The 9,837-nt window shown below is 36.9% G+C and overlaps 1 protein-coding gene across 1 annotated transcript; it reads left to right on the top strand.

The window, feature by feature from the left end:
- Nucleotides 1-394: 394 nt before the first annotated feature.
- On the top strand, nucleotides 395-9,651 carry LOC141293581 (netrin-4). The gene is made up of 10 exons (XM_073825607.1): nucleotides 395-879; nucleotides 2,259-2,719; nucleotides 2,830-3,132; nucleotides 3,367-3,493; nucleotides 5,449-5,637; nucleotides 6,467-6,683; nucleotides 6,817-6,944; nucleotides 8,580-8,648; nucleotides 9,241-9,411; nucleotides 9,499-9,651. Exons 1-10 carry the CDS (start codon nucleotides 792-794, stop codon nucleotides 9,633-9,635), a joined length of 1,890 nt encoding a protein of 629 aa, XP_073681708.1. The 5' UTR covers nucleotides 395-791; the 3' UTR covers nucleotides 9,636-9,651.
- The last annotated feature ends 186 nt before the right edge of the window (nucleotides 9,652-9,837 follow it).

Here is a 9,837-nt window from a genome sequence, read left to right as displayed (position 1 = left end):
TGAAAATGTAACTTTGATCACAGAAATAAATTGCATTTTAAAATATATTCAAATAGAAAACAGTAAATTTAAATAGTAAAAATATTTCACAATTTTACTGTTTTTGCTGTGCTTTGGATCAAAAAAAGCAGGCTTGGTGAGCAGAAGGGACTAATTTTAATAAAAAAAAACATTAAAAATCTTACTGTTTAAAAAATTAACTATAAGACGTTCAGTGCTATGAATCGCAACGATAATCATGTCTGGTACAGTGAACAAAAAGTAATCAAGATCACTTGTTTGGTGTCGGCAGGGAACTGCACTTCCACTGTGGGGCAGTAGAGAGCTCTTTTTCGATCTCAATGCTTCAGATTCAGGTCAGTGGATCACAGTCAGTCATCTGTGCTCTTGGGAAGCTGCAACAACGCTGCGCGTTACCTATAGGAGCGATACACTGCTATTATTACCAGAGTGACCTGCGCGTTTTTAACCCTCTTTTACCTCTGGTTTGAAAGGACTGTCATGTCTTAATACAGAAGCATCATAGTTCGCTCTTCATTTGAATGCGCAAAAACATTAAGAGAATGAACCGCGTGCCGTTTGGACAGGTGCATCATCAGAAAAGTTTTCTCACTGACTCACGATGAAAATGGATTACCAGCAGCTGGATTTCCTGCAACTTGTCTTGCAAACTTTTCTTTCAAACAGACATTGAAGGAGCTCAAAACTGAACTGACCATGCATTGGGACATGATGGTTTATCTGTTGTAATTATGGATAATTAACCTACTTTTACATCCAGACTGCTAAACATGAAACCTCTTCGGAGTGCTCAGTTTGTGATGGTGATACTCAAGTGCGCAGTGATCTTATTTCCTGGATTCCTGCAGAGCTTCACAGGTAAGTGATGGAGAGCAGGTGGTCTATCTATCTATCTATCTATCTATCTATCTATCTATCTATCTATCTATCTATCTATCTATCTATCTATCTGTCTATCTGTCTGTCTGTCTGTCTGTCTGTCTGTCTGTTGGTCTGTCTGTCAGTTGTCTATCTGTTTATCCATCTGTCTGTTTATCTACCTGCCATTTTATCTATATATCTGTCTGTCTGTCTGTCTATCTATTGGTCTGTCTGTCAGTTGTCTATCTGTTTATCTATCTGTCTGTTTATCTATCTGTCAGTTTATCTGTCTGTCTGTCTGTCTTTCTGTTTATCTATTGGTCTGTCTGTCAGTTGTCTGTCTGTCTATCTGTTTATCTATCTATCTGTTTATCTATGTCTGTCTGTCTTTATTTTTATCTATTGGTCTGTTTGTCAGTTGTCTATCTATCTATCTATCTATCTATCTATCTATCTATCTATCTATCTATCTATCTATCTATCTATCTATCTATCTGTTTATTTACCTGTCATTTTATCTGTCTGTCTGTCTGTCTGTCTGTTTATCTATTGGTCTGTCTGTCAGTTGTCTGTCTATCTGTTTATCTATCTATCTGTTTATCTGTCAGTCAGTTTATCTATCTGTCTGTCTATCTGTCTGTCTTTCTGTTTATCTGTCTGTCTTTCCTTATGTCTGTCTATCTATCTATCTGTCTATCTGTTTGTCTGTCTGTCTGTCCGTCCGTCCGTCTGTTTATCTATATCCTTAAACTTTTATTAATATACTGTTATATATATTTATGCTTATAATTATATACATGAACCACTGATGTCTTAAGCATTATATTATGAATTTTAAATCTGATTTAATTACATTTTAACAGAAAATTATGTTAAACTATTACCAAATACTATTTTGGCCTTTTGTAAGACAATGAAGCCATTAAAATAACCACATTTCTCCTGTAATAATAATCAAATTGTCAGAGTGTCAGTTTAAGCTGTGTAATTCATTTCAGATTTGGATAACAGGTTAGTGGACAATTTATCTTTCTTTTTTTCAAAATCCATTTTTATATTCAAAATGTATAACATGTTCTTATTTACTTGTTTTTGTAATTCTTACATGATATTAAATGTTTGTTGCCATGTCTTACAACTGTTGCAGTGCTGCAGTCTTTGCAGGAGAAATGACACAGTTTTTGGTTGTGCGAATGCCCTACTGTGAGGTTCATTAAAGGCTCAGGTTGTCAAACATTGTGCTGTAACATGCCAGAACCTGACTGTAGTGTTTACAGAAGTACAGCGGTTCAAAAACGGTGCATTTCAAATCATCAGCATGAAAGTTTCCCTGGATTTGTTTGTGAATGCGTGTGCATGTTTCCTCCTTTACACAGAGTCCAGATGTGTTGGCCGTGCTTGCAGCCCTCCTCTGGGTAACTTGGCCAGTGGCAGGACCCTTTTCACGCTGACTAGCTGCTGCACTAATAGCTCTTCCTGCCTGCCAACCCAGCCACGCTGTCTAGCAGAGCTCCATCCTCCTGCCCTCATGGCCGATGACCCGTTTCTTCATCCAGATACCTGGTGGGGCTCAGCAGCGGCCACTGGAGAACAGGAAGAAATCCGTCTTGACTTGGAGTCACGGTTCTGCATGAGTCACGTTGTAATGTTGTTCCGTTCCCCACGTCCTGCTGCTATGAGGTTGGAGCGTTCACAAGACTTTGGCCAGACCTGGGAGACACTAAAGCTATTTGCCAGGAACTGCACAGAGATGTTCGGGCTTCCTGATGATGTCAGTCATCCAGGATCTCTCTGCACTTCCAGATACTCCAATGCAATCCCATGCAGCAGAGGAGAGGTAAGGACAGAAATAAAGTCTCTAATGCACCACAAAACATCTTTCTTTTTTTGTAAATTATTCCTGTAAATATGATAATTCATAATTATTTGTTTCTAATTGTTTTCTAGATCATATTCCGGTCCATAGGATTGGGAAGTGGGATTGTTGATCCCTACAGTCCTGAGGGACTGACCCGTCTAACAGTGACTAACTTACGAATACAGCTCTTAAAATCTCAACAGTGTCCCATCTCAAAGAACCAGCGAAGTGTCCCGGAGAAGTTGTCTCCGACACCAAGTTCCGATCCTCTGGATTTATCCCCATTTGCTGTGTATTCTCTTCTGGCTAAAGGGACGTGTTTGTGTCATGGCCATGCTGAACATTGCCTTTCTAAAAATGAAGGAAAAGATAGCCTGCAACCCAGTAATGTGGTAAGGGTGTCCATTTTGAAAGTGTTTTTATGGGCCAAACAGCATACCATGTGTAAATGACAGAATGAATGACAAAGCGAACATGTAAAGCAACTTGTTTCTTTTTCTGCATACTGGAGGGTGTATGAGAACTCACCCAGTATTTAGGAACAGGAATAGGAAGTGGCTGTTATATGTATTTTGTAAGGCTTGAATGGGCAGCAACTGAAAGTTAATCATTCTTCTGGAGCGCAGGTGTCTGGGAAGTGTGTGTGTACCCACCACACAGCGGGCGAGCACTGCGAGAGGTGTGCCGCACTCTACAACGACCAGCCCTGGAGGGCGGCCAACGGAAGCAGCGGTGAAAGCAACCCATGCCAGAGTGAGTGCATTTACTGTACAGCCGTACAGGGATAGTTAACCCAAAAATGAAAATTACCCCATGATTTACTCACCCTCAAGCCAACCTAGGTGTATACGACACCTATATGCATCCATCCATCATAAAAAGTACTCCACATGGCTCCAGGTAGTTAATAAAGCCCTTTTGAAAGTAAAAGGATATCTTTATGTATGAAAAATGTTTATTATTTAAAACTTTATAAAACCGTTACAGCGGATGACGTAGGAGTAAGTAACGAATGCGGAAGCACTGAGAGAGCAGAGGAAAACAAAACACTGGTCACAATCTAAAGGTACAAAACAAGGATTTGTAAAGAAAAATGTTAGAGGATTTTGATAAAGGCCAAGAAGAACTTGGTTCTCACCTCACCGGAGCTTACTCTACGTCCTACATCATCCGCTGTAATGCCACTCTCTCGTGAATGAGCGCATAACAGACGTAACTAGAGATTACAGTTTATGAAGTTGTAAATATGGGTATTACTTAGGGCTGCCCCCTAGTAGTCGACTAACCGTTAGTTGATGAGAAGAGACCAATATTTTATTAGTCGTTTAGATGCAGGAAAAAGAAAAAAAAAAGTAATGAAGTCACGCAGTCCGTGACGGACAGATAGTTAATGGCTGGTCCATGTGGTAATATAGTACATCGGGCAGGACATCCAAACACTCGCCCATCATTCATTAACCACAAATATGGCTTTTCATCTGAAAGATGTATATGGTAGCAACTTTACACTTAGGAGTGTGGAAGCTGAATAGTAGCACACTCACTGTCATTTCTGGTCATACAGATAAAGTAATACATCTTTCGAATCCATTTATTTGTGTGCACTCAGAATTACAACGAAACGTTGTGCTTTTGTAAAATAAATAAAGCAAACAGGATGCGCTTTCTGCCATCTTTGTCTCTGTGAACTTAAGCGTAAAACTTTGAAACTCTGTGTATACTTGCCTTACAGACATAAAAAATATATCTATAGAGTGAAATGTTTACTTTCAAATAAACCAATTTAAATAAAAAACTAATATTCTCAGATCATGTAAACTGTATGAAACATTCATCCAGGTGCATCAACTACTGTGGAGTCGCTTACTTTATCTCTTAAGCCAAAAACAAAGAAAGCGCTAGTTTATCAATAAATTATTAAAACATTAATGCAGTCTTCTTGCTGTTTTTCCCTGATGCATTCATAATCAATATGTCTGCTAGTGCGATATGGCAAATTTTTTTGCGTGCATTGGGCGCTTTTTAGACTATGTAGGCAATTAAAGACTTAATTATTATGATTTTATTGTTTATTAATAAACGTGCGACTATTAGTCGACTCATGCTTAAAATGAACAACTACTAGTCGACCAGAAAAATCTTTTGTCGAGAACAGCCTTAGTATTTTTCTTACTTACACGTGTCGATTCATTTCAGAGGGCCTTTATTAACCCTCCAGAGCCATGTGGAGCACTTTTTATGATGGATAAATGCACTTTATTGGACTTCAAAATCTCAACAGCCATTCACTGCCATTATAAAGCTTGGAAGAGCCAGGGCATTTTTTAATATAATTCTGATTGTATTCATTTGAAAGAAGAAAGTCATATACACCTAGGATGGGTTGTGGGAAAGTAAATCCTGGGGGAATTTTCATTTTTGCGTCTATCCCTTTAAATTCGTTTAATCCTTGTTAATCCCTGAAAATGAAATTGTGCTAATTTATCATGTCATAAATAGTGGCACTTTCTAACCCAGGAGAGATTTAAGGCACATCTAAGAACCACAAAAATGAAAATTGTCATTATTCACTCACCCTCAAGTTGTTTCAAATGAGTACGAGTTTCTTTCTTCTGCTGAACATAATAAAAAACAAAGCTAACCAAATAGTTGGATGATTCATCCCTAACTTTTTTTCTGTGTTTTTTTTTTTCTTTTCGTTTCTGAAGAGTGTGAATGTCATGGCCACGCAGAGAGCTGCCACTTCTCCCGTCGAGTTTGGCTGTCCACAGGGGGCAGTAGCGGGGGCGTCTGCGACAACTGCCAGCATAACACTGTGGGCCGCCGGTGCCAGCGATGTCGCCCTGGATACCACCGCCACCCTGCCAGACCCCTCAACTCCCCGCATGCTTGCACACGTAAGACGGTTCGAAAGAAAAGAAGGAACAAATAGAAAAAGACAATGAGATCTCAAAGAGCTGTGCCCTAAATAATTATTCCTAACTAAACACAGTGGCCCGGTTTCGCAGACAAGGCTTAAGCCTAGTCCTAGACTAAAATGTAAGTCTGAGTTGTTTCAACTGAAATAAAATTGCACTGATTGATTTTAAAATATATCAGTGCCTTTGTTTTGTCTCAAGATGCACCCCAGTAAGGTTTTTTTCTAAGCATGTTTATAAAAATTACTTAAATGTCCTAATTGAACTATGGTCTAATCCTGGCTTAGTCTAAACCCTGTCTGGGAAACCGGGCCAGTATGTACTTATTTTATTGAAGCATATTCATGGTATTATTGTGCATGATTTATTGGTATTAATTTTCTCTCTAAAATATTTGACTCTGGACCACAATACAGGTTGTTACAATACAATACATTGTATAGGTCAAAATTACAGATTTTTCTTTTATGCTAAAAATCATTAGGATATAATGTAAAGATCATGTTCCATGAAGATATTTAGTAAATTTCATACTGTAAATAAATCAAAAAATTATTTTTGACTAGTAATATGCTTAATTTGGACAACTTTAAAGGTGGTTTTCTCAATATTTAAATTTTTACAATATTTTACCAACCACTCAGAACTTTCTTTTGTATCAAAATGGTTCAACTTCAGTCTTTTACAGTCTTTTATTGCCTCCTACTGGTGGCAGTGTGACTCTATTCACTAAAGTAACTCAAAAGCAATGTGAAGAGCTAATAAACCCATGACCAAAGACCAAAGATTTTTTTTTTTCCTTTGGCAGGATGCTGGTGTGACCCAGTTGGTTCAGTGCCAGTACATTCCGGCGAAGGAACACCATGGTGCCATCCTAGAAGTGGACAGTGCCACTGTAAACCTGGTGTGGGCGGCACCACTTGCAGCCACTGTCTACCAGGGTATTGGGGTTTTGGAGAGGAGGGCTGCAAGCCTTGTGTGTGCCCTTTGACCTGTGATCCCATCACGGGTCATTGCCTAGACAGGTCAGACTACATTTTCAAACCTGTCTAATACTATTAGTGATTTGAAACTAAAACAAGTTGATTTTAATTGCATACCTGATGGGTATTTTGACATACTGTTGATTTTTATTGTCGTATCATTTTCCTTTAACAGCAAAGGCAGTGTCAAGCTTTACAATGTACCAATTGGTGGGAAAATTCCTGAACTGTCCCACTTTAAACCTCAAGAGGATGAAAGGGTGTGGCCTAAAGAACTGGCTGTCTCTGCGCTGTATTATACAGGTGAGCTGACTACAGTAACAAAACATTCCACACTAACAGTGCCTATTGTAAAACGTGGGAAACCACAGCATGAAATGTGACTTTAGGATGTGGCTTTGCAGAAATATGACTTTTGATGGGATTCTTTCAAATGTAAGCCTGAGATGATTATGAATAATGTATAATGTAAATGGGTGAATCACACAAATCTACACTCAACAGTCAAAAGGTTTTGGACAGTAAGATTATTTTAAAAGAAGTCTCTTTTGCTCACCAAGCCTGCATTTATTTGATTCAAAGTACAGCAAAAGCAAACAGTAATGTTTTTGAAATACTTTTACTATTTAAAATAACTGTTTTTTTATTTGAATATATTTTAAAATGTAATTTATTCCTTTATTTATTTTTTTGTTTTCAAAGCTGAATTTTAGCATCATTATTCCAGTCACATGATCCTTCAGAAATCATTCTAATGTTCTGATTTGCTGCTCAAAAAACATTTATTGTTATTATTATGTTGAAAACAGCTAAGTAGATTTTTTCAGGTCTCTTTGATAAATAGAAAGTTCAGAAGACCAGCATTTATCTAAATATAAATCTTTTGTAACATTATAAATGTCTTTATCATCACTGTTGATTAATTTAAAGCATCCTTGCTAAATAAAAGTATTAATTTTGATCATTTCTTTCCCCCTGACTCCAAACTTTTGAATCGTATAGTGTATAATGTTACAAAAGCTTTTTATTTCAGATAAATGCTGATCTTTGGATCTTACTATTTATCAAAGAATCCTAAAATATATATATATATATATATATATTTTTTTTAACATTTGCTGTATTTTAATAAAATCAAAAGAGAAGAAAAATTACAAATATTTCACCATGATTAATTTTGCATTGTGACATTTTTTTCATGCAATGACAGTTTTTTTTTTAAAGTCTTACCATTGAATTTATAAATGTTTTTAAAGGAAGTCTCTTACACTCACCAAGACTGGATTTGTTTTATCATGAATCCAGTAAAAACAGTAATATTGTTTAATGTTATTGTGAATTTAAATAAAATATTTTCTGTTTTTATATATTATAAAATATAATTTATTCCTATATTGAAAACTGAATTTTTAGCAGTCACATGATTCTTTGGAAAATGGAAATCATTCTAATATGCTGATTTGATGCTCAAGAATGTTGAAAACACTGAAAGTTCTAAAAAATATATATTTTGTAACATTAGAATTGTCTTTACTATCACTTTTGATCAATTTAATCCATCCTTTCTCATTTAAAATTTGGAATTGTTGTGTATTTATTATATCATTTTAATTATATATTATTTAAATGAAAAATGTATTGATACATCTTGGTAGTATGTGTTGTACTGTCATTAATTTATTACAAAAATAAAATACATAAAAAGTCATTGTCTTTACTGTAACACATTACAATTCAGTACATCTTAAAAATCAAATGCAGTAATGAGAACTTGGAGTAAAGAAAATGTCATTATCATTAAGAAATATGTGATTGCATTCAATGTTAATGATCCTAAAGGCCTTCCTTTTATTTGTGGAAAACAGTTTCTGTGACCATGACATTAAATAGTTAATATGTGTAAGAACCTCTGAAATGTTTCATGTGAATTCTTTACAGGGAAGTGCAGCTGTAAGGAAAAGAAGCTGAAAAGTGTGTCAGATCTTTGCAAGATGAAACACACATATGGTGAGGCCTTTTAGTGTCTTTGATTCAGAATTTCATAATTTTATGCTATGAATTGATTCTGTTGTCATTTGCTATTCAAACATTTAAAGTGATAGTTCGAAATTTTCAAAAATGAAAATTCTGTCATTAATTACTCACCCTCAACCCCTTCGTTCTTCTTTGGATCACAAATGAAGATATTTTTGATCAAATCGCGAGCTTTCTGACCCTGCACAGACAGCAACACTGACACATTCAGGGCCCAGAATTGTAGTAAGGACATGGTTAAAATAATCCAGTGGTTCAACTGTAATATTATGAAACTACGAGATGTCTTTATGTGCACAAATAAAGCAAAAATATAGACTTTACTCAACATTACTTCTCTTCCATGTCAGTCTTCGCCACATATTCATGAGAGAAAAGCTCAGAAAGTTCTTGGATTTCATCAAAAATATCTTCATTTGTGTTCTGAAGATGAACAAAGGTCTTACAGGTTTGGAACATGAGGGTAATTAATGACAGAATTTTAATTTTTGGGTCAACTATCTCTTTAAATCTAATGATTGACCAAACTGACTGATCAAGAATTGACTGTTTGTGGCATTCGTAGTGATCAAAGCTAGCGTGCTGTCAGCTCATGATAAAGGCACACACGCAGTTGTCCTGGTGAAAGTAAGGAAGGTGTTTCGTTCTGGAAAACTGCCCCTCTCCCAGGGAACACACAGTGTTTACCCGCTCTCCTGGACCAGCCGTGGCTGCACCTGTCCCATCCTCAACCCAGGTACACCACCAAACACCTATTCAGGTCACAGCTTTGATTCAATCAAGTCTGCCATTACAGTAGTACCTATTTTGTCTCCATCTATAGGTGGGAACTATCTACTGGCAGGTCCTGAAGAAGTAGACTCAGGACGGCTACTGGTCACCATGCAGAGTCTAGTAGTCCCCTGGACCCCCATCCTGGGCTTTCAGGTCACAGAAGCACTGCATCAAGGCTGCCTATGAGCACGACTTTACCCAAATGTACAGTAGCACAACACTGCCCAAACTTGAAAGCCCTAACTTGAAATGATGCCATTGTACCAAAGCAGGCAGCTGGATCCTAAATAGACCATGACCACCGGATGCAACCGAAATGGAATGTGGGTAATTACCAGAAACAAGATTCATGAAGTAGTTGCATGGCAACATGCACTGAATAGTCACT

Source organism: Garra rufa, chromosome 20 (assembly GCF_049309525.1).
Source record: "Garra rufa chromosome 20, GarRuf1.0, whole genome shotgun sequence".
NCBI classification, from domain to species: domain Eukaryota; kingdom Metazoa; phylum Chordata; class Actinopteri; order Cypriniformes; family Cyprinidae; genus Garra; species Garra rufa.
This window is presented reverse-complemented; position numbering and strand designations above follow the sequence as displayed.

Excerpts from the sequence above, each read along its gene's own strand:
- LOC141293581 (XM_073825607.1), top strand. The coding sequence starts at position 792 with ATGAAACCTCTTCGGAGTGCTCAGTTTGTGATGGTGATACTCAAGTGC. Across the intron at positions 6,684-6,816 it reads ACGGGTCATTGCCTAGACAG|CAAAGGCAGTGTCAAGCTTT; the intron begins GTCAGACTACAT and ends TTCCTTTAACAG. Across the intron at positions 9,412-9,498 it reads CTGTCCCATCCTCAACCCAG|GTGGGAACTATCTACTGGCA; the intron begins GTACACCACCAA and ends CTCCATCTATAG.